General features: G+C 40.1%; 1 protein-coding gene across 1 annotated transcript in view; it reads right to left on the bottom strand.

Moving 5' to 3' along the window:
• The window catches only part of LOC137327209 (cilia- and flagella-associated protein 47-like), a 602,936-nt gene that overhangs the window by 135,019 nt on the left and 441,555 nt on the right, over nt 1-26,362 (bottom strand). Inside the window, exons 51-52 of the mRNA XM_067992778.1 lie at nt 26,048-26,185; nt 22,694-22,791 (exon numbers count right to left, since the gene is read on the bottom strand). Of these exons, the coding sequence (XP_067848879.1) occupies nt 22,694-22,791; nt 26,048-26,185 (236 nt within the window). The remainder of the gene's footprint in view (nt 1-22,693; nt 22,792-26,047; nt 26,186-26,362) is intronic.

Here is a 26,362-nt window from a genome sequence, read left to right as displayed (position 1 = left end):
AACAAGCATATTCAGAAGATTGCTTACTACACATTTTACTATCAGCTGCTTGCTGGAAAAATCCATACAGGAAGGGGATTGGTAGTGAATAAATCTTATGAGACTTCTTTAGAGCAAATTTAAAGGCCAATTTTACAAATGCATGCTTTGCCACCAGTAATGTCTGAACAGTTCACAACTATGAAAAATTTAGAATTTCTAAAAATTTTAGTCAGTTTATGGGAAGTATTGTACTTAATGTTTGCTTTGAGAGTTATTTTCCTGTTTGTCTACCAGTGAACATAGAAAAATGACGGACAGGAAAAGACCAACATGTCCATCTAGCTTGTCCCATATAACTGCAAAGTCTTATGCATCATGACACATGCATGCCCTACCCACCTGTCGCCATGTAATCTCCTGGGAGAGGTGAAAAAACAGATAAAAACACAGGCCAATTAGGGAAACAAAATCTGGAAAATTCCTCTCCGATCCCTTTAGGAGATCAAAACTAGTTCAGAAGACCATGTTGACCCTGATTTATATGAGGTGATTTCTGCCTCAGCCAGAAACAGGTTCAGCTCTCTTGAAGGAAACAGCAAATCAGCATTCATCGTACGTGCTGCAACCTGTTCCACAGGTCCACTATTCTCTGAGAAAGATGAACCGCCTAACATGCAACCTAATCCTGCCCTGACATAACTTGTTAGCATGACCCCCTGGTCCTCCTTAACTTATTCAGTTGAAATAGCTGGTCCACATAAACACAATTGAGTCTCTTCATTACTTTATAAACATCGATCAAATCGCCCGAGTCTACGCTTTTCTAAAGTATACAGACCCAGATCTTTGAGACTATTTGGATAAAATTTAGAATTTTAACTGGGAATTTAAACTGGGAATTAATGTTGTGGCCCGCCTCTGCACCCTTTCCAAAGCTTCAATATCCACCACTACGTGAGAAGACCAAAACTGGACATAATATTCTAACTGAGACCTAACCAAGAACTTGTACAAGGACAAAATTGTATGCTTTGTTTTATAATGAATTGTCCTGTGAATACAACCTGGAACCCTGTTTGCTTTAGCTATAGCTTCACGGCAGTCACCTGAGGAAGTCATTCAGCCCATTGTATCAGTGCTAGCTCTTCAGCTGAAGCTACCAGCCCTTTTATTATATCCTTCTATATTCTTCCTTGTCAAATAATTATCCAATTCTCTTTTAAATAATGTTATAGTCTCTACCTCAGTAGCCACTTGTGGTAAAACATTCCATTTTCTAATAGCCCTCTGAAAAATATTCCAACTCCCCCCTTTGTTCTTCTAGTTCTGCCCCTTGTACTGATTTGTTAACGAGTAGAAGCAATCTTTCATTATTTACCCTCACAAAATGTTTCATAATTTGAAACCTTTTATTCAATCCAATCTCAACTTTCTCAGTTCCAGCGAAAAAAAAACAACTTTTGGAATCTTTCTTTATAGCTATAATCTTTCATTACTGATATCATTCCAGTGAACTTTCCCATTACACCCTTCCCATTGCTCTCATGTCCTTCCTATAGGTGGGAGAATTTCGATTTGCTCCACGTGATATCAGGAAATGGCTGAGTGCACTGGATACAGCAAAGGCCATGGGCCTCGACAACATCCCAGCTGTAGTGCTGAAGACTTGTGCTCCAGAACTAGCTGCACCTCTCGCCAAGCTGTTCCAGTACAGCTACAACACTGGCACCTATCCAACAATGTGGAAAATTGCCCAGGTATGTCCTGTCCACAAAAAGCAGGACAATTCCAATCCGGCCAATTACTGCCCCATGAGTCTACTCTGAATCATCAGCACAGTGATGGAAGGTGTCGTCGACAGTGCTATCAACCGATAATTACTCACCAATGCTCAGTTTGGGTTCCGCCAGGACCACTCAGCTCCAGACCTCATTACAGCCTTGGTCCAAACACAGACAAAAGAGCTGAATTCCAGAGGTGAGTTGAGAGTGACTACGCTTGACATCAAGGCAGCATTTGACTGAGTGTGTCACCAAGGGGCCCTAGTAAAATTGAAGTCAATGGGAATCAGGGGGAAAACTCTCCAGTGGCTGGAGTCATACCTAGCACAAAGGAAGATGGTAGTGGTTGTTGGAGGCCAATCATCTCAGCCCCAGGACATTGCTGCAGGAGTTCCTCAGGGCAGTATCCTAGGCCCAATCATTTTTAGCTTTTTTTTGATTCATTCATGGGATGTGGGCGTCGCTGGCCATGCCGGCATTTATTGCCCATCCCTAATTGCCCTCAAGAAGGTGGTGGTGAGCCGCCTTCTTGAACCGCTGCAGTCCGTGTGGTGAAGGTTCTCCCACAGTGCTGTTAGGAAGGGAGTTCCAGGATTTTGACCCAGCGATGATGAAGGATCGGCGATATATTTCCAAGTCGGGATGGTGTGTGAATTGGAGGGGAATGTGCAGGTGGTGTTGTTCCCATGTGCCTGCTGCTCTTGTCCTTCTAGGTGGTAGAGGTCGCGGGTTTGGGAGGTGTTGTCGAAGAAGCCTTGGTGAGTTGCTACAGTGCATCCTGTAGATGGTACACACTGCAGCCACTGCTTCATCAATGACCTTCCCTCCATCATAAGGTCAGAAATGGGGATGTTTTCTGATGATTGCACAGTGTTCAGTTCCATTCGCAACCACTCAGATAATGAAGTAGTCCATGCCCGCATGCAGCAAGACCTGGACAACATCCAGGCTTGGGCTGATTAAGTGGCAAGTAATATTTGCGCCAGACAAGTGCCACTCAATGACCATCTCCAACAAGAGAAAGTCTAACCACCTCCCCTTGACATTTAATGGCATTACCATCGCTGAACCCCCCACCATCAACATCCTGGAGGGTCACCACTGACCAGAAACTTAACTGGACCAGCCACAAAAATACTGTGGCTACAAGAGCAGGTCAGAGGCTGGGTATTCTGCCGTAAGTGACTCACCTCCTGACTCCTCAAAGCCTTTCCACCATCTACAAGGCACAAGTCACGAGTGTGATGGAATACTCTCCACTTGCCTGGATGAGTGCAGCTCCAACAACACTCAAGAAGCTCGACATTATCCGGGTCAAAACAGCCCGCTTGATTGGCACCCCATCCACCACCCTAAACATTCACTTCCTTCACCACCGGCGCACCGTGGCTGCAGTGTGTACCATCTAAAGGATGCATTGCAGCAACTCAGCAGGGCTTCTTCGACAGCACCTCCCAAACCCACGACCTCTACCACCCAGAAGGACAAGGGCAGCAGGCACATGGGAACAACATCACCTGCACATTCCCCTCCAAGTCACACACCATCCCGACTTCGAAATATATCACCGTTCCTTCATCGTCGCTGGGTCAAAATCCTGGAACTCCCTACCTAACAGCACTGTGGGAGAACCTTCACCACATGAACTGCAGCGGTTCAAGAAGGTAGCTCACCACCACTTTCTCAAGGGCAATTCGGGATGGGCTATAAATGCTGGCCTTGCCGGCGACGCCCACATCCCATGAACGAATAGAAAAAAATGTCCAGAACTTCACACAACAGTGTAAATTGGCCTACCCAATGTCTTGAACAAATTCAATGCCCCATACATAAAATCCAGAATTCCATTTGTCTTTTCCATGACCTTTTGAAACTTTAAAAATCTTTGTACCTGCACTCGTAGATCTTCCAGTCTTATGATTTCAGGTATACTTCCTTTCACTGTTCTTTTTCCCAAAATGTACATTTCACATTGAATTGCATCTGCCACCTATCTGCTCACTCTGCTAACCTATTTATGTCTTATGGCAATTTTCTGCATTTTTTCCTCAGTGTGCCATGCCCTCAAATTTGGTATCATCAGTAAGCTTTGATATCATGTTTCAGTGGGGGAGCATTTGGACAGTGATCATTACGTTTAGAATAGTTATGAAAAAGGACAAGGAACAATCAATTGTGAAAATACTTAACTGGAGAAAGGTTAATTTCAGTGAGTAAAAAGGGATCTTGCCCAGGTGGATTGGAATCACAAACTGATGGGCAAAACAGTAATTGAAAAATGGGAGGCCTTCAGGGAGGAGATGGTTCAGGTACAGAGTAGCCACATTCCCATAAGGGAGCAAGGAAGGGCATCCAAAGCTAGAGCTCCCTGGATGACTGAAGATATAGAGACTAATATGAAATAGAAAAAGGAGGCTTCTGACAAATGTAAGGTTCAAAATACAGTAGAGAACTAGGCTGAATACAGAAAGTTCAGAGAAGATCTAAAAAGGGAATGAGGGTCAAAGAGAGAGTATGAGAATAGATTAGCGGCTAACATAAAATGGAACCCAAAAGTCTTTTACAAACATATAAATAGTAAAAGGGTAGTCAAAAGGTGGGACTGACTAGGGGAAAAAAAGGAGACTTTCTTGTGGGGGTAGAGCATGGCTGAAATATTAAATGAATACTTCGCCTTCGTCTTCACTAGAGAAGAGGAAGCTGCCAATGTAAAGGAGGAGGTAGTAGCAATATTGGATAGGATTAAAATAAAGAGGAGGTACTTAAAAGATTGGCAGTACTCAAAGTAGAAAAGTCCACATTGGATGCATCCTAGATTACTGAGGGAAGTAAGGGTGGAAATTGCAGGGGCTCTAACCACAATCTTCCAATCCTCCTTAGATATGGGGGTGGTGCCAGAGGACTGCAAATTTTACATCCCTGTTAATAAAAGGGGAGAAGGATAAACCTGACAATTACAAACCAGTCAGTCTAATGTCAGTGTTGCGGAAAACTTTTAGTGACAAGAATCTGGGAAAAAATTAATTGGCACTTGGAAAAGTATGGGCTAATAAATGAAAGTCAGCATGGATTTGTCAAAGGAAAATTGTGTTTGACCAACTTAATTTTGTTCTTTGATGAAGTAATGGAGAGGGTTGATGAGGATAGTGCAGTTGATGTTGCGTACATGGACTTTCAAAAGGCATTTGGTAAAGTACCACATGATAGACTTGTTAGAAAAATTGAAGCCCATGGGATTAAAGGGACAGTGGCACGTGGATACAAAATTGGCTAAGGGGCAGAAAGCAGAGAGTATTGGTGAACGGTTGCTTTCCAGACTGGAGGGAAGTACATGGTGGTTTCCCCCAGGTGTCAGTGTTAGGACCATTGTTCTTTTCGATAATATATTAATGGCCTGCACATGGGTATTCAGGGTATAATTTCAAAGTTTGCAGATGATACGAAATGCAGAAATGTAGTAAACGATGTGTAGGATAGTAACAGACTTCAGGAGGACATAGACAGACTGGTGAAATAGGCAGACATGTGGCAGATGAAATTTAACGCAGGGAAGTGTGAAGTGATGCATTTTGGTAGGGAGAATGAAGACAGGCAATATAAACTAAAAGGTACAATTTTAAAGGGGGTGCAGGAACAGAGAGACCTGGGAGTGCATGTACACAAATCTTTGAAGGTGACAGGACTGTTAAAAAAGCATCTAGGATTCTGTACTTTATTAATAGAGGCATAGAGTACAAAAGCAAGCAAGTTATGTTAAACCTTTATAAGGCACTGGTTAGGCCTCAGCTAGAGTATTGTGTTCAATTCTGGGCACCACACTTTAGGAAGGATGTCAAAGCCTTAGAGAGAGTGCAGAAGAGATTTGCTAGAATGAAGTCCCTCATCTCTGGAACCAGTTATGTGGAGAGACTGGAGAAACTGAAGTTGCTCTCCTTAGACCAAAGAAGGTTAAGGGGAGATTTGATATTGGTGTTCAAAATCATTAACGGTTTTGATATAGTAAATAAGGAGAAACTGTTTCCAATGGCAGAAGGGTCGGTAACCAGAGGACACAACTTAAGGTGATCTGCAAAAGGGCCAGAGGCGACATGAAGAAACATTTTTTTTACGCAGCAAGTTGTAATGATTTGGAATGCACTGCCTGAAAGGGTGGTGGAAGCAAATTCAATAGTAACTTTCACAAAGGAATTGGATAAAAACTTGAAGGGAAATGATTTACAGGGCTATGGGGAAAGAGCAGGGGAATGGGACTAATTGAATAGCTCTTTCAAAGAGCCGGCACATGCACGATGGGCCGAATGGCCTCCTTCTGTGCTCTACCATACTATGATACTCTGATAAGTCCTCTCGTGCTTATGTCCCAATGAATATAACTGGAAACCATGTTGTAAGTTAAAAGAGCACAAGCAGTGCCAGACTATGCCAAAGGTACAGCCCACCCAGAGTGTCATTAATGACTATGTTTCACACAGCTATGGTGTGTTAAAGTGCTTTTATATATGAAACCTTTTCTCATTCCACAGTACAATGATGAGTTACTTTGATATACAAAAAACCTCATCCCAGAAATTGATTGCAAACATGAAAAGTGAAAGATATAAATATGCCCAAAAATGTTAAAGTAAAGTGCTCTTTCATAATACCCAGCAAACATATACAATTGAAAAGGTACAAGCAGCGTTGTAAACCTAACAAACGGAAAGTTATGTGATCCTTTCTTCGACCCATTGACATCAATATCTCATTTTGTGCCTTATTTTTGCAATTACTGTATCAAGCTTATTAAACCTGACTAGAAATATAGTGCTTTTTTAAAAAATGCAAAAACCCATCATTTACTCAAGCTCATTTGATGGATTCACTGTTGCAATTATTCCCATCATGCTGAATTGACAGATCAACATGCAAACAAAAGTAAACATTTTAGAAACTTTTAGATCCAAATATGCAATAATTAAACAAAACAAAATGGCTTCCTCACATTATGGATATCTTGAGGTTACAGTTCAAAAACTACATTTGCATCTTTATAACCAAATTGGTGTTATGGCTGCAGGCATTTGCCAGAATATGCAGTTCCATAGTTACCTAATTCATTGAGCTACAACTTTTTTTTAAACCAGAAAATGAATTAACAGTTTCATTTCACTGCTTCACATCATATAATCATTTCAATTTCAACTGCCAGCGATGCCAGACTAAATAACATGAATAAAATTATGCATTATACAATGCTGGAGTCTGTTTGGAATTATCATATTAATTTGTTCAAAGGCATAGAAATGTAATTTTATCATATTATTTTCATTTAAAAAATAACCACAACAATGTGCTATTTTAAACTATGCACATAAATCTGTACTGACAGACACAGGCCTGATATTCTGCTCCCTCCTGCGGCAGGGTTCTAGTCAGGCACAGCTCACCTGAAATGTTACGCAGGACCTGACTTGAACCTCGCTGAATTGGTGGGTTCAGGTAATTAGCATAGCCTTGACATGTCTCAGGCAAACACTCACCTCCTGGCTAGTGCCCAGAATTGTGAGTGGAAGGCCAGCAGTGGTAATGACTGCTCGTTGCAGGCCTTCTGACTACTGTTTCAAAATAGCAGCCAGAAGGCCTCCAGCCCCAAGGATCTGCTGGGCTCTGTGGCAATAAAACGTTACTTGCCTTTTTAAGGCTTCCTTAGCCCCCCTCAGTGCAGATGGCAAGGCCAAGTGCATCAGCTAGCGACAGCCTCTTTGGGAACCCAACTAGTGTTCCCAGATGAAAATGAGGTGGAAGGGAGTCGTAGACTCCTCCCCCTCATTTCCATGTGCTTTCAATGCTTGTCCCCAGGGAAGATCCACAGAACCCAGGACGCAAGGGGGAAGGAGACCTGGTGCTACAGGCCCATTTCTCCTTTCATCTGGGAACTGAGCATTCCCCAGGCACACAGGAAAGGGATATCAGGGCCAATAAGGCAATAGATTTTCCATAATAAAAACAGAAAATGCTGGAAATACTCAGCAAGTTAGGCAGCATCTGTGGAGAAAGAAACAGAGCTAAAGTTTCAGGTCAATGACCTTTTGTCAGAACTGGAAGAAGTTAAAGATTTAACAGTTTTTAAGTCGGTAAACACATGAGGGAGAAAGGAATAGAAGGATGTGCTGATAGGGTTAAATTAAGTAGGGAGGGAGGAGACTTGTATGTAGCCTAAACACCAGCATGGACCCGTTGGACCAAATAGTCTGTTTCTATGCTGTACATTTTGTGTGATTCTACGCAAGTACAGAACCAGGAAAAGGTCGGGGGGAAGGAAGAGGAGTGGAGAAAAGAACAAAAGGGAAGGTCTGCGATAGGGTGGAAAGCAAGAGTGATTAAATGACAAAAAGGATGACAGTGCAAGGCAAGGAGGGTGGTAATGGGGCAAGTAAAAAAACAAAAAATGGGTCTTGAGGAGCTGTAAATTGCAACAGCAGAACCATTACCAGCACCTGCTGTCTGAGAAAATGGGAGTGATGGTTATGATCTGAAGTTATTGAAATCAATGTAGAGTCCGGAAGGTTGTAAAGTGCCTATTCGAAAGATGAGGTGCTGTTCCTCGAGCTTACATTGAGCTTCATTGGAACAGTGTAGGAGGTCAAGGACAGAGAGGGCAGAGTGGGAGTGGGATGGAGTATTAAAATGGCAAGTGACCAGAAGGCCAGGGTTATGCTTGCAGACTGAACGGAGGTGTTAGATTTTCCAAATGGACATGATTCTGATCGCAATCGGAAAATCTTGAAGTGTGCCTGACTGATGTCATGAGTGCTGATCCCACCGTCATTTCTGGGGACAACGTCATTTTAATATTTGGGATAAGCTCCTGTAATCAGGAGCACCATTGGTTGGGAGTTTACCTGTTGGGGATGGGAAATTGTGTGCTGCTACAGGATTGAAAGGCCTGCAGCAGCTTAAATGACTAGGCATTATCATTTTTGGTTTTGCTGCGCCCCAGCAAGTTATGTATCAAAAAACTGTTTGATTGCAGATTGAAAATCTCTGCCTGAGTGTTGGAAGCACTATTCAGAGGCTCTGTTTGCATTATGGGGCTTTGTCCTCATTTCCATTTTTAGGGTTAATGAGCCAAGGACACAACTAATGCACAGACTTACTGTGCCACAGACATTACTAGAGCACATTCATAAGTGTGATGTTAAGCAGGCCACAATATCTGATGATATGGGTGTCAAGCATTTCATTAATAACTAACATTTATTTATTTAATAATGTTAAATAAATATATATACTTTGGTCTTTCACCATTGAATTTGTTGTGTTTCACTGAACATTGTGAGGTAAAGCTGCTACTGCTCCCACCGCTACCGCAGAACGATTTTTCATAGATTTTAAAATCTTCATTCCTTATATTAACCAAGCTTGACATGATTGAGTACTTGGAAAATCAATGGCAAGATTTTGTGTTCCGTTACTTTCACTAAGGTCAGTTTCAAAGGCAATTGTTTTCTGTAACATGCAAGTTATTTGAAACTGGTACAGACACAGTGACAAAATAACAGACATATAGAAGCAATTCGGATCTTTCGGACCTCACTAAAAATAAGAGAGAAAAGAAAAGAAACAATGGGGGTAATTTTCACCTTAACTGCCTGGATGGTAATCTGGCAGAGTGGAGCATGCGCCCATTGTAGAATCCGTCCAATATTCATACCATTGATATCATCCCAATTTTCATACCTTAAGGAGGGTACTGCCTGAAACAGGCAGATGCCTGGGCTGCCATTGTGAAGGCTCTGAACAAAATGATGATGGACGGATTAGGAGCGGGAATAGGATAGGAAGTTCAGCCTCGCAATTTTCGGAACACTACCAACCTGTTCCCGCGCAGCAGAGGCTGTGAAGATAGCTCAGTTCACCACAAGCAATGCCGCAGAATATCTGCTAGTATCTCTAATATTTGTAATCTATTTTCAGTGCAGTCATATTACAATACCTAGTTCAAATACCAGGAGACTGACCAATGGGGGCTCTTTGACAGAACAGAGAAGCTTTTCCTACTATTAAATTTCTAGTGCCCAGTGCCTGAACAGGTGACCAGTCTTGGCTGAGCGATTGTCCTTAACCACAATACCTGAATTCAGCATCAAAGCACCTCAAAACGCCCCCCTCTGACCCTGATGAACACATTAATTCCCCACAATGTCAAAAAAAATCTAATTCCAAATAACACTGCTACTTCAGAGTGTTTATTTTGTGGATTGAACTGTGGCTATTTGTAAAACTTAACAGATATCTAGTTATTCTTGTCAATCATAATATTTTTCCTTATGAACACATGACATTTTGGAAATGTGATGCTCTGAGATATGCCAATTTTAAAGTGTGAACCTTCCGAAGCCATATTTTCAGGTGTGATGCCTTTGAAAGGTGTGACATACAGATGCATGCCAGGTGCAATTTTTTTAAAAAATTACATAGATATATGACTCCTTTTTGTCTGCTACTTAATACTTTATTAAACACAAATGGTTTGTATCTCAGCAAGAAAGAAGATCTCATCATACAATTCCATGTGCAGTACATTTGTCAGAATAAATCAAAACATAACAAAGCAGTAAACTAAACCTATCATAAGGAAATTGGAATTTTTTTGCTATTAAGCATATTTTATTGAAGGTCATGGCTTCGAAATTAGTATTAGGGGCAAAAAAAAGTGTTAAATATAGCATTGCCCGTGGTGGACTGCATTATACCAGACTGTCGGAATGTTGATAGATCACATGCTGTATAACAAATGTACAACAGGGCAGCCTATGAAGTTGCACCTCCAATAACGCTGCAAGTATCTCTTTAATCAGTTAACTATGTACTTGTTACTGAAACATTGTAACACGTGTGATTCCAGCTATTTGCAAAGTAATTTGCAGCAATTAATGAAGCACAGACCTGAAAGAAAGCAGGGTTGATTTTCTCTCGGTCTACCAGAGAGAATAGCACTGTAGCGGCCCTAATATCAGACTGCTGCATTCATGACACACATCGGACCCCGATTCCAATCTCGAGGCGCAAATGGGCGAAGCGCCCCATGCACACTCTGCCCATTTGTACAGGCCTCCAGTAAGCAGGGTAGATCAGTCAGAGCAGCAAGTGTACTAACATCTGTCAGTTGGTTGTGGAACCTGTGAAATCTGATTGCTTTCCTCATTGTCGGCTCAGCGTTGGAGCCCATTTTTCCAGCCCTCCTAGAACCAGTGAGTTGCAATGGGGCACACGTTTGGCACCCACAGTTCGCTGGCAGAATTGAAATGAGGCATTCTGCGCAGCAAGAACAGGCGGGGAATGGGCACACATGCCAACTGTCCATCAATTCTCTGATTTTTGTTAAAATTGGACCTAGCATGTCTTGATCACCAGTGGTAGAAGGAACATGGGAGAAACACATTATTTCATTATTTATTTCACAAAAGGTCAACTACCTTCCCTTCCAGTACACACACGGTTCAATAAACTAGGGGTGAGATCACAGAGCAGGTGACCATGGGAACTGAGAGGATATCCAAGAGGAGATGTGTGCCTTAAGAAATCAACCAAACACAATTGGAGATGGCAGAAATCTGTCATTCTTGAAGATGAAAGGAGTTTCCATATATAGAGAAGAAAGGTAGCGCAGCCCAGAACTATATCACCCTAAAGTACTTGTCACATAAAATCAATCAGAATTCCATGTGTAATGTTGACATCAGATTAATGAAATGTAGACCTGACATAATTAATTTCTGTACAGGGCACAGACATTAGGAGTAGCCCATAAATAGAGAGGTGACTCACAAGTTAACGGCAAAGCCAGGCCATCACGTGACCCTGCACAAGCAACAATTATATTGACAGAAAGCAAGCAGACACAAACAATCAGAACACCACACAGTGCTGCTGTCACAGTCGAAAATGTATGAAAATCTGGGATAACTGGAAAGCCAAGACACTCGACTCCTAACTCACTGTCAGCAGCCCACCTACTTCATTGATTACACTATCATTGAGCTATGGTAGGCAATGTGCAGAGTTCCACATTCACACATCGCACAAAGATGAAGCGCTATGACATATCACCTTGACCTAAAATGTAAAGTGCAATGAGTTATTAATTTAAGTGCACCAGGCGTAGATTACGAAAAGACCAGCAGCAATGCTAAACCACCACAGAGAAAAGACAAGACACAACAGTGAACTTGATAAGCTGCAGTGACGCCTGCAGCTCACCAGTGGAATATTATGGCAGGTGACTTAGAGATGTTGGATGATCAATCATCAGGACTGTTTTAAGGGCTTTGTGGCTCAATTGACTCTTCCACAAGGGCCTACTATACCAGTCTACCTTCATGCACTTGTTGTTCTGTGGCTGTTGACTTCTCATCACTGTCAGCCTCCTGTTCGGCCATGGCTGGTGTCTCATCTTCTACATCTTCCATGGCCTCTTTGAAGAGCAAGATATAGCATGCTAACATCAGTGCTAACAAGTACTGCTCTATGATGATCCTGGTTCACACATGAGCCTTACTATCTTGGTGCTGTGCAGAACTATGAGGCAAAATATCATTAGCCAAGGTTGAATACCCAATATTACCAAGCAGCTTTCGCCCATCTTTTTCCCTCAACTGGTGCTCACATTGAATTACATAGAATTTTACAGCACTGAAACAGGCCAATCAGCCCAATAGGTCTATACCACCCGTACTTTGTGCACAGTGGTGCAAATGGCAACATAGGTGCAGTCAATAATTCCCTACGCTTTTGGGGACGCAGCAGCCCACAAAAAATACATTCCTTTATCCTGATGACATAACTGGTCCATGGCAAACTGGATGTTGTTGCTAGCTTGGTGAAATAAACATTGACGCCCTCTGCAATATATCTTATGAGTTGCAAAGTGGCTCACACCATACATGTCTCCTGTAAATGATTGGAATGATCTTGCAGCATAGAAATTCAGGGACATTATGATCTGCCCCACCATTGGTGGCTATGCCTTCAGCTTTCCAGACCCCAAGCTATGGAATTCCCTCCCAAAACCCCTTTGCCTCTTTCTCCTCCTTTAAGACAATCCTCAAAACATATGTCTTCGACCAAGCTTTTGGTCGCCTGTCCTAATATCTCCTTATGTGGCTCAATGTCAATTTTGTATGTTAACGCTCCTGTGAAGTGCCTTGGAGCATTTTACTATGCTAAAGGTGCTATATAAATGCAAGTTGTTGTTGTTCACATCCATTAACAATGCCATTCTGATGCTGGCATGTCATTGCAGCAGATGCCACAGATCCATTATTGCCTCCCTGTTTAGCCTTAGCTATCTGTGGCACATTGCTCAGTGAGGCCCAGGTAGTTCTGTGGGTCTTCCTGTATCCTGTACATGGGATAATTGCAAGATCTATAAGTGCATCCATAAGTGCATCTATAAGTGCATCTTCCTGGCCCCTCACTTCCACGATCAACCCCTGTTCTTTTGTCCTATTCCTCCTTCACTATATGGTATACTAGGATCCCTATCCTCCTGTCAAGCAAATGTAAACTAGTTCACACTCCGTCAGTTGCTGCTATGCTGTGAACATGTGTACTTCCTGTACACTAAAGCACCTATTTAAAATGATTTACACGTACAACATCTGCAAATTGGAAGATATGGTGATATAAATGCCCTTAAATGGCAATAATCAGCCTTTTAACAAGATAAAACATTATTGCACAAATCCAGCAATATTACTGGGCTCACCAACGTCGTGCTAAGAAGAATTTTTAGTGCGAAGGCAAATGAGGGAAAAATCAGCATAAACATTATAATGTCTTCAAAATTTAGCTACCCAGCTGCTTAGTTGACATGATACAAAGCATAAATTTGAGAAATCAGTAGATCGTCTCCCTATACTAGGAAAGGAAACCTGAAATGACGTTAAGAATCAATCTTAGCCAATCAGGGCACAGCATGGACAATACCCAACCAAAGCTGACTAGATTAAATGTCCGCTATAACTCGCTCTCATTATTCTGTATCAAATGGTTTCATACATGCTCGTAAAGTCCTATTTATTTTTTATGAGCCATAGACAGATACATGGCTAGTTCCTGATCTCAGCCGTGTTAGAAAAAAATATTATCCAGAGGTTGAGTGCCTCCTAGTAGGGAGAGGGAAATTCAGTAGGTCGCTCAATGCCATTCTTGTGCAATTCATAGTAGTTACATCAAAAACAGATCGAGAAGTAGGAGCAGGTTATTTCGGGGTAATTTTGACTTTGGGTGACAAAATATTTTAATGTTTAAAACTATTTTAGAGTGACAATGGACTATTGTTGCCAAATGTATCATTGAAAATTATCTTCTGTTCAATCATTAAAAGGAATTGGACTTAAAATGTAACTATGTGCAACTAAAATTCAGCTTTGTTACTGCATTATGTATCAAGTAGGCAGGTTTGTTAATACATGTATCATACAATCACATTTTTACAGCTAGGAAAATGAGGACATAGGAACAATCAGTTGGTAGGGTTCATTTTCCAATGGTGCCAGAGTGGAATAGGTGATGAGGTACTGGAAAATCAGGCAGCGATTTCGCTTCCCTGTTTCTCCACCCATTGTGTAACCTTATTGCTGGCCTAAGGTGCTCTTGGCAACAATAGGTAAGATCCTCATTTTCATATGGGAGTCAATGGAAATGATATGGAAATTAATGCAGGTTCAATTCCCTGATAGTATAGGGTACAGTGAAACTAGCCTTACTTTAGTAGACTTTCTGAAGGTGGTAATCTTTTTTCTTATTTACATCCACATCCTTCGGTCATTTAATACAGCATATATTGTGTCTACTGCCTGCTGTTAAGCAGACTATCGGGAGGTGCCCATGGCAATGCCCCTTAACGGCACATCTTACAGAAGCACCTACAGAGCAACATCTAAAAATGGAGGTCCCCAGCATCCAGTTTTCCACCCAGCAACAATGAAGTATCTCCTTTAAATAGCAGCTGCAACCTTAAAGATCTGCATCTGCATGCTATTTCCAACTCTACCCCAACTGACAGTGAGCTCCAGGTTAGGAGCATGTTGTGTATAAATAATGAGGCCAAGTCCAGGAAATTCTGTGAACTGGTGTTAACCAGTCCAAACCATGCAGCTTACCAACATAGAGTACTGGTAAGTCTCCAGCTTCTCGTCCAACCAGAACCACCCGATCCTTTAGGGCGCTGGCTTACAGGGTTATCTGGACCGAAGTGGGAACAATGCCAATTTCCAGTGCCAGATCTAGTCCTTTAGGTACTATTAATGAGCCAAAATGTCTGTCAATTATCAATAGTGCCTGTGGACCTGCTGGTTCAAGTATTGGATTGCCAAATCTGCCACAGAGGTAAGACTCAATTCCAAATTTCCATTAGCAAACATGTCATCTTGGACCCAAATCAACCCTAGGAGACTCAGCTTACCTCCGAACAAGGAAGGCAGTCACTAATTGAATATTAGACTACCAACAAATGTAGGCTCGAGTCCGCACTAGGTGAACAGCAATTGCCAGGAACTCCTCACAAGCAGCACAACTCACCATAAAATCTGAATACTGGGTATATAAGCACCTGTCTTCCAAATAATGCCTTTCAGCAGATGTTGTCCAAGACTCAGCACTTCCTTTTTGTGTGGCAGAGGTTTATGCCCATTCTTTTATGTTAATGTAGTCAGATAATGTCGATTTTTACATCAGTACTGCTTGTTCAAATTCCTAATATAGTTTTAAAAAAATTGATCACAACATTTATGGGTCAACTTTTATCCTGCTCGCCCTGGCAGGAATGGTGGAGGGGGTGAGCATGTTGAGATGGTGGGGGAGGGTTGCACGTGTTCCCACCCCCACCATCTTAACTTACCTCAGATCGGGTGCAGGAGGGCTGCCAGTCCCAGGCAGGCAGGTGTCTACTTTACATGCAAAAGTCATGGCCTGATGATATCATCAGCGCCGCAACTCCATTTTTATCTTGAGGCCTGCACAATACTGAATCTGCCAGCGAAACCTGCCAGAAGACAGCAGAGGGACCATAAGAGGCAAAAGTCATTTTTATTTTTCAAATTTTTGTGAGGATTCCTATTGGACCAGGAGCAGAAATCCTTGGGCCCCACAAGGAATCTTTGGGCCTCCAACTCCGTTCACCACCAGCAGCTCTTTGGAGAATCCCCCTCCCATCACTAATCTTATGCTGGGCACTGTTCCCTTAGGTCCCCGGTGGCATCGGCCTCCCACCCAACTTCCTGCTCCCGGCTCTTACGTCATTCCTGACGGCTCTGGGCGGGAGACAGTGCAGACTAATTTAGGTGAAGCCCGGGAGTTAAAACGTATGAGCCTCAAACTGAGGAGTCTGTGGAGGAATCCCGCCCCGAATCCATGCCCCATTAAAATTGACACTTTTATTATAATATGTTTAAAGATAAAACTGAACTTTTCAAGGTTATGAAAGGGATTGACAAAACTGATACAGGCAAACTGTAGAATTCAAATAATAGCAGACAGAACCTAAAAATTACAAAGTTGGGTATTTATTTCACAAAAAAGATAAGAGAATTATGGAATAAGTTACCATAGAATACCACTGAAGTGAATATTATAAATAGATTCAAGAAGTAACTGTGTATTTAGAAAGAGAAAGAATTGAGGGATGTGGTGAGAAGGAGGAAGATGGGTTGAGATCAATTAGAAATGAACAGCTATATTTGGACCAAATGACCTGCTCTTAAAAAGTCTTATGAATGGTATAGAGGGATATGGGCCAAGTGCAGGCAATTGGGACTAGCTTAGTGGTATAAACTGGGCGACATGGACATGTTGGGCCGAAGGGCCTGTTTCCATGTTGTAAACTTCTATGATTCTATGAATAGACATTGTTTTCCTTACCTCCTTTGTGCAAGAAGTTTTCAGGAAAGCTCATTAAAGCAGACTCAGGAGACAACTGGATATATTTCTATAGAAAGAATTGATAAGAAGGCAAGCAGGAAGGGTTGATCTATGAAAAAAGGGACAGGCTGGTTGGGCCCAATGGCCTTTTTCTGTTCCTACAAATTCTTATGTTCGCGTCCATGATTTGTGGCAGACTACGAAGAACAGAACATTAGCCTGCAATACTGAAATTAATATTCTGCTTTAAGAACACTCATATTTACAAGTCCTGCAAAGCTAACCTGAAACCTGAAAATCACAAATATTCACACCTTTGAATAACTGAATAAAAATTACACTTTTCTTTTCATGCTTGCTTAATGTCGAGAATATATAGAGCATCCATGTTGCTAAAAACAGACCGTCTCCGCAGGCTCTACAATTGTGAAATAGACCAGGGTGTGTAATATGAATCAAGTCAAGATCAAAATGCTCATTGTATCAATATTGCTATGATAAATTATGAAAAATATTTACATTTCTGTACCTATCAATATTTAATTTATGTCATTGTCAAATAATGTAAATTGGCAAACTTCTTATAAATGTATCACATTAGAAAATGCCAAATTATGGGCAGTTTATGTTCATTTGGAACTGGATTGAAAATCCAAGCTCATTTCCTTTAGGACTCTTACAAGAAAATCAGTCCAGCATTATGTCAAATCCAGATCTCTAGGGCAAAATGAAAGCATGCTATGCCACTGCGCCACTTCTTTCTCAAAGTTTTAAAAAATGATATGAAAAAACATAATATTTTGAAGGTTATTTCTTTAGAACCTGTGAATTATTGATACTAGTCTGGTAAATATATGAGAGAATATTTCAGATGTCTGTCTCTGCATGTTATATTTTGATCAGTAAACACAAACAGGGAGAGGAAAACTCCTAAAAATGGAAAGGTAGGATATAACATCTATAATACGTGAATAGTTGCACAAAAATCTCAAAATGCAACTTCCCAATAAATCTTTTAGAATTATCAATTAGTTATACAATTAAATGTTCACTGTCAATATTATTATAAAATAATAAATGTTTGATAAATGAGATAAGATGCATTTTCATCACACCAGTTCTCTATATGGAGAGCTCCCAATCTGAACCAGGTTATCAATAAAGCATTGGGTGGAAGTCAGGAACTTCTCCACAGGCAAGGGAAATATCAGGGATGCAGCCACTCCTAGCTAATTCCACAAAACACCCAAGGCTGGTTACAGAATGTCATTAGCATAGGTCTGAGAGAAAGTCAGCTGCACATACAGTACTTTCATGCAGGAACGATATGTATGTTGCGTGAGGCAATAAAAATGAGGGATAACAATAAAATAAGGAAAATAAAAATAAATTTGAAATGATATATATAAAATGTAAATCACAAATGTAAAAAAAAATCACAAAGTATTTTAAACCTTTTGAAAGCACAAATTTTGTACATTTTGACAATACGATATTTATAAACACTTTTGCAGCAACATATTCATGAAATATTTCATACTTTGTCTGAGTTTGTTTTTCCATACTTCCTTCATTTCACCTCTCCCCCCTCCCCCCCAATACCATATCTGCATGCATCTACTTATTACCTAGGGCCTCTTGTGAATTTGTGTGTACGTAAAAATTCCTTAGTGTTTCTCCATATAGACACACTTGGCTGCATGGCTGTTTACTATCAACTTCCTAATGCTGGTGCATTTGCACATTTATTTGTGTAAAAAATAAAACACCTTGAAAAAATGTAAGAAAAACGTTTTCAAAGTAAATTTAATTAAGGATCAGTTAACTTCTTTCTTAACAAAATATACTTTCATTGTTTATTGACAGAAAACTTACTTTGAACTACTTCTGTGCCACAATAAACATTGCACAGATCAAATTTGTTTGATAAATGGAAAGATGTCCTTATGTATTTGAATGCCCTTATCACATCATAATACTAAAAAACCACTGAAGCAGCTTCAACATTTAAAAATAATCCATAAATAATGTCTCTATAATCATACTTTATTCAGAGTATTGCCAAGCCTACCAATGGACTCTCAAATTTCCAGTTCAGTCACAACATATGCTGCCCCTTTCACTCAAGAACTTTAACAATTTATTTTCAATGACAATTGGGTAGCTAGTCTGAGACTGACAGCTAAAGAAAGAGACAATAAAAGTGCAACTTGAACAGGTTATCTAATTTTTCCTTACCTATAGTTTCAGACACTACTTAATAAACAATTCAACAAAACAAGTGATTGTGTATGCTTTAGACAAACAATAAGCTATCAGCAAAGAAAGTCTCCCTTTTTTATTTGCTGTAAAGTTCTTACATTAAATTAATTTGGGCATTTTAAACCTGATTTCTAGTGGAAATGTGCCCACAACATAAAACTGCCCCTAAATTGCACCAACCTGGAAATCTTACTTTAAGGGCATGAGGTGAATGAATAGGATGCTTTTCTGAGGCTAGGTTTAGAGCTAGGACACGTTTTCTGCTTCTGGAAACTGGGATATTAATCTTGCCAGTTTCTATTTATTTTTAATGACAACAAATAGAAATACTATTTTTTTTGTTTTGCACAAGGTGAATTTTATTTAGGAATTCTTTAGCCTTATCAACATAAAACTGGCCAATCAGGACTTGCCTATAATAATGCTCATTCTACATCTCTCAAGGAGCTTAGTACCCATGTTACCAGTAAAGTAACAGCTATGGATATTAATCCAGCTCCTGAGAATGGAAACTGTAGGAAATCAAGTAGAGAAGTGAATTTTTACATCCCAATTTACTGACACGCCATTGCTGATTTATGGATGAGTAAATTTTCCAGTTGTTAAAGCGATGAGGCAGTAGAACTGAAAAGTTAGCATTCATTGATATTACATTAGGTAACCATGCAGGAGTTAGTCAGTTTGGCCTTATTATACATTCACAGGAAGCTCCTGGCCTGGATTGGAGCCAGTGGGAGCTTTCCGTCAACAGGTGATAACAAAGAGTGCATAGTTGTAGCTCTTAAAGATGACAGATTCTATGTTAAGGGGCTATTTGATTGATACTGGGTAAACACTCAAATGGCTGGCCAACACCACAGAGCATCTCCATTTTCAGATGCTGCTTTGGACATGTTTCTGCAAGAAGTGCTGAAGAGAAGGGTTACATTATTTGGGTCAGTAAAGAATGCTCCCCATAGGAGAACTTTCCATCTGTTTGGTAAGAGGTGGTGGCCAGAATAAAAGTTGTGTCAAACAGTATGGAAGCAGATGGGGAAAAAGGTTAATAATCTGAGGAAGTCTGCCAAGGCGAGAAGAGCTAGCATTTCACTATACCAAATTATGCATGTCACAAAAAGCCTCCTCTCAATCTGTTACACCATGACTGAAGCTAAACGCTCAGAAAACAGCACTCTCCAAGCTTTATATTTATGCCTATGCTGCATCCCGGCACACTTTATTACTACCACTTCAAACTGGAACAATTATTGCATTCACATTTGGCAAGGTGAGCCCATAAAACAAGCACAAAAAAATGAGCACATTTATTTACTCACAATGTGCGCATTTGAGTGTCATACTATGCGCTCTTCAAGCTTCCAGCATCTCAACACTTCACTACAGGACAAGGTGGTGCATAATAGATGGCAGCAAACCCAAATGGAAGGAGGCCCCTGTATTTTAAAAGCCTAAGCTGCTTTGACCATGCCAAGCTGGAGAACATTGATAGAGTGGGCCAGGGATAAACTATAGGCTTCCCCATAGCCAAAGGCTAGCACCATCATTTTCCAGTTATTCTTTATCCTATTATTTATTCAAACTCTCACACTCATGGACTCCAGGACACCATCTTGGCGCTGTTTGAAGGGGTGTCTTGCATTTTAGGTTTTCTAACACCTTTTCCACTTCTGTTTCTAGAACCGAACCAAACTGTCCTCGACAGTCAGTATCCAGAAGATCACATGCAGTGCACATAGGCCCAGGATTGCACATACCAGTGTGCTGCCATTGGATGGGGAGCAGAAAATTGATCCAATAAAGGCATCACAATCAATAAGTACAATAATCCTTTAAATTTCATAATCAGAACAAAGCATAAACTATATTTCAAGTTTTAAAAACAGTGTGCAATGTCTGATTGTAGCTTACATTAAAAATTGAGTTTTTCAAATTCCCAGGAGAGAGAATGAAATATACAGCTCAGCACCATATTAGGAATTTAAACAGTTTACTGCTCACCTGGTTAAAGGAGCTCTGAACTCAACGATGCTCAGTTATTCAGTGCAGATGAGTAGACTATTTAAAAATCTGACTATAGTTGGAATGGGTGATTGGACTCCAGTGGAACCTACATTCCTTAAAAGCCTTGTTCCACCAACAGCAATACAGAACCAGTTAATTTAAAAACTGTAGAACCGATCAGTTGAACAGATACTCTACCAAAGAGTTTAGCTGCTTCACCTCAGAATTAAATAAAGGGATGAGTTAATTACCCAGTTATTTTAATTTCCTCCAGCAGAAAACTACTACGTTTTTCTCTAAAAATTCATTAACAAGGCTTTAACAAACAACAGTTTCAAAAATATAGTTACCAATTTCACTCTTTTTTGAGGGGAGAAAAATAGGAAGTAGTGCAAAAAAGCAAAATAACTAGAAGGTTCAACTTACTTTTCCACTTTTTACCAGTTTAACATCTGACTTTGTTGTTGTTTTAAATAACAGAAAACATCCCCCATTGTTGTAACAGAGTAGAGGGGACTTTACTCTGCATTAATACTTGGTATGTTTCTTATCCCAGCACCAAAATCCATCACCAAGATGAGCATAAAGTTCACAAAAGTAAAAAAAAAATCAATATATGATTTGTTTTTATTTATTGTCAGGATATGGGCAATGCCTTTATTACCTACCACGAGTTGCCCTGAGAAGGTAGTGGAAGTAATTGTTTTTACAACTGAGTGACATCCTAGGTTACTTAGAGGATATTAAGAGTCAACCACATTGTGTCGGGCCAGAGTCATATGTAAGCCAAACCAAATAGGGATGATCAGTTGCCTTCCCACATGAACATTAGTTGGGTTTTTAAAAACAATTTAGCAGCTTTCATGGTCATAATTTTCTGTGCCAGCACACAAATTACCAGATTCAATTAATTCAATTTCATCACTTGCAAATGGTAGGATTTAAACTCTCAATCTCTGGGTTGCGAATGCCAACATTGTTAATTGTATCCATGTGATTAATATCAATTAGTGTTAATTGTATTCAGGTGGTGGGTATCAATTGGGGCCTCACGTATCCATTTATAGCAGGCAGCTTACCTCGGGGGGAACACGATGTGTAAGGGAGAGCCCTGAGAACGAAGGCTTAAAAACAACTGAAGACTAGGCTTTAGTATTCTATCCTTCACCACCTGGCTATCTGACTTTTTAAAAATATCATAACCACTATACTACTGTACCTGATTATCAGAAACTGGCAATCAGTGGCATACATAACATATATCACTGACTATCAATTTATGATTATCAACTACAAATAATCACACTATAAATTTGCAGTGATTACAAGACATCCCCAATCCTTTAGTGGGGATGCCATGTATAGAGATCCTGGCCATCTGTATTCACCAAGACACAGACTAAAAATAGTAATGAAAAAGAAATAAAACTGTCCTACCAATAGTACCATACATCATGTTAAAAAGACATATGAGAATGATTTCAAGGCTATAATCTTGTTTCAGTGTTCCAGTGACAGTAATAAATACTTGAGCTTTGTCATCTGACTTGATTATCCCCCTTGCCCACCACACACACTGTGATCACTGCCTTTGAATCACTTCAGGGTATCTATTACTCGCATTATAATTAACTACATATTATTTTGATTTGGATTTATTACTATCAGAAATCAAATTCTAAAAATATTCATATTACATTTATTTACCTTTTCAGATATGGTTGCAATTGATTTGCACATTACATGCCTGATATTTCTCTTACCTGCACAGCACAGGTTACACAGAGACACTGCTCAGGTCGAGCTGGGACAGTATGAATCTCCAAGTAAAACCAGACTCTGTACAATTTGTTCTTCTCTGCTGTAGTTAAAGAATAAAATAAAATATTTTCACAATTAATATTTTATTTGCATCAACAGTATTTCTCTTTAGCAATTTTGAAGCAATCACCATAATATTACACATAACATTATGTATTATATATTATAATTTTGGATATCCAAAACTAACAAGCTATTGCCATAACATAGTTTCCGTGTATTTATGTATTAATTGCAACTGAATTCCATGTTTTTGGTGGTTGCAATAAACTGGGTGATTAAAACAGAAGGGAGTGCAGAGGACAATGTGACTTAATATGGGCAAGGAAGATGATGTAATAAATTACTAATACAAGCTTTTTATTTCCAGTTTATAATTTTTTTAAAAGTGAATTCAAATTCTTAAATTGCCATGGTGGGATGGCAAAACCTCCTGCCACTGAGGAAGCACAATGGACAAGTATGAGACTAGTTTAAAAGGGCATACAAGGGGAGGCATGGTGGCAAAAAACATTAGGAAGACGCAAATATTTTTGTTGTTGGAAGAATTGTTAGCACTGACGTTAAATGTGCAGATGGATTCGGATCAAGGTGCAGGAATGCCTTGGAGAATGAACTGCAGAATGTTTTCAAAAAGGGAGCCATGGTTGTTGTGGATGAGATGCAAATGCCTGTAAATGAAACATTTGCAAAAGAGTGAACATGATGACAGGACTGTTTTGCAATGGCCATAAGTAATTAATATGAAAAGGTCCCCTTTATAGGATCTCCCTGCAAATGTTGTGCAGTAGGCACAGGGTTCTCTTGTATAGACTCATACTGAAATGAGGCCTCAGCTGTCTGCTCATCCTGAATCCAGTTCATCTTCCTCTTCCTCTCCAAGGCATTCATCAGGTGTCCCTTTCAAACTGCAAAATTATGTAGCATGCAGCAAATGACAGCAATTCGAGACTCTTCAGCTGGACTGTATTAAAGAGCACCCCAATTCTATCAAGGCATCTGAAATGGGCTTTCAGAATACCAATGGTTTACTCAATTAGAAGCACAGTGATACTAAGAGCCTCATTATATCATTGCTCAGCAAGGTTGCTAATTAGGGGTCATCATTCACAAATATATACATGCCTATTAGACACTGGAATGGGTTTATTTCAATTAGTACAAAATCTAAACTTCAGTGATGGTGATCAATTCATTGGAGGAAAGCAAGAAAAAAAAGTTTTCCAGTTAAATATATGGTTTTCAAACACTCACAAATGGATAGCATTCAACAAATCTGTGGTTAACTTTGATGTGAGAAGTGCAATATGATCCACCTTCTAAGCAATGTAGAAATAAACTGATGATGCCCTAGGAAATGCACTACATATACACTGTCAAAATCACATAATAATATAGTGTCAATAAACTTTTAAAGGGAATTTATCTTTGTTATTGTCTACTTTGACAACCATGACTTATTTCTACAGCGTACTGATGATGATGATGATGGTGAATTTGCCAAAACGAGCAAAACAACTGCAGAGTGACACTAGCAGAAGGCTGAGAGTATAGATGTGAGCAGTCTCACTCATTTGGAGTGACAATCTCTCTGCTTTAAAAATCTATGTCACTCTTAAAAATGGCTATTTTCCTCCAGTTTTTTCATTTCCTCTTGTGAAGACGCTGACTCCGACCCGTAGCCCTTCAGACACATTCAGGACCTCATTCAAGTGGCCAGTCTTCAAGGGGCCTATGTTTAAACGTGCGCTTCACTATTTTGCTGACGGTATATACAAACATATGAAAAAGGACAGGAAAAGATCAGCTGGTCCATCAAGCCCGTCGCATCCTAGAATGGTATAACTTCTGCACACTGTCACCCCCATTTCCCCACCACCACCCCTCGCAGCTATGTAATTAGCTGGGAGAAGCAAGTAAATAAGGCAACTTGCATCAGATAAGGCTTTTCTAGCTGAGGGGAGTATGCTCAACCCAACATGGGAGCTCCCTCCCCAGCCCAACATTACCTCCTAACATTTTCCCAATCACAACAGGTCTGGAAACAGGGTGATCTGTCTGTTGGAGAATGAATACTGTATGATGCAGATTAAAAAAGAGGAAACAAAATCATTTGAAAAAAGCATGGAGGGGAAATATGCTGAAGAACAAGATGTGAAAAGAAATGGAAAACCACGATCTACTGGCTGTAAGGCAAGATGATATTCCGATCAAAGTAATATATCTTGCTTCCAACAGATATCAGTGGAAGAAATGAGTTGCCTTTTGTGCCAAAAAGCACAGGAGGCTCTAACTAACTAATTAGGTGTCTTCATGCTGACACTTTTACCAGCAGACTTCATTAGATATTAATTAGGAGCAATGACTAACTTTTTGCTCTCCATATCCTGCTGGTAGTCCTTCAGGACCTCATTCAAGTAGCCAGTCTTCAAGGGGCCAATATGTTTAAATGCATGCGTCAAGGGTACCTCGGCCAATAGTCGTGCACACATTTTTCAGCATAGTCCACAAGATGAACCCGGGACTTTCTGCTCTGTATAGTTTAGTATCACATCACATGGTGCATTTCCACATTTACCACTAATTTTTTTAATGCATGAAAAACCTGTTTGAAATAGGCTCTGTCTAATTCTACTCAGCACCACTACTGAAATTAGCAGGATCAAACATTTTATAAGGCAAGCCTTTCAGTTTCACAGTGTCATATATATCCAATAAGTCAGAAGTACTCTTTAATTACAAAAGTTAGCCTGGTTTACCTATTTTAAGAAACCACTTTTAGTCAGCTGGGAGTGTAATTACTTCCAATCCAAGCATGAATGAATTTGATGTTGAATCCCAAGGCCTTTGCTAACCTGACTGACATGATGCTTAGCAATCAAAAAAAGAGCTGGGATGTCTGTGGTAACATATTCCTTCCTGCACTGCAGTCTCATTTTCATCAATTTCAGTCAGTCAAAACTGTACATAGATACCTTTGAGCAGTTACTTTTTTACACACAAAGGGCTTGATATGCCTGCAGGAAGCATTAAAAAAAGATTTTGCTGCATTTCTAAACAGTGCCACAGTTCACACATTTTTTCAACAATCCGTTTGAAACTACGGTAGCTTGTATATGGAGATAGGTCACAGATCAGCCATGATCTCATTGAATGACGGAACAGGATTGAGAGACGAAATGGCCTACTCCTATTCCGATGTAAATAACGAACAGTTATGTAGCATAAGTAATTTTGCCAATAAAGAAACCAAATGATGTGTTGCAGCTTTAAATGACTGGTCATAAAAAGCATACCAGCATTTGCATCCCCAATTGCTTCACATGCCATTGATGTCACATTTGTTACTGGCTGTTCACCATCCGACTTTTCCACTGAACTACTGCACTCGGGCAGCTGCTGCATTTCATCTTCAACCATAAATGAGATTACACCTGAAACAAATAGGGAACAGACGGTCTGTTAACTGGAGCATTGTTTTTAATCGGGTGAATTACTTGCATTAAATATTGTTGTTGCTCTCATTCTAAACCAATAATTGTAAGCTAAATCTCAAATTTTAGGTGACATTGATCTTGTTAAATTGATCTTAGTGCTGATATTTATTTAAA

Source organism: Heptranchias perlo, chromosome 11 (genome assembly GCF_035084215.1).
Source record: "Heptranchias perlo isolate sHepPer1 chromosome 11, sHepPer1.hap1, whole genome shotgun sequence".
NCBI classification, from domain to species: domain Eukaryota; kingdom Metazoa; phylum Chordata; class Chondrichthyes; order Hexanchiformes; family Hexanchidae; genus Heptranchias; species Heptranchias perlo.
The sequence above is the reverse complement of the archived record's forward strand: the minus strand, read 5'-3'. Positions and strand labels throughout refer to the sequence as shown.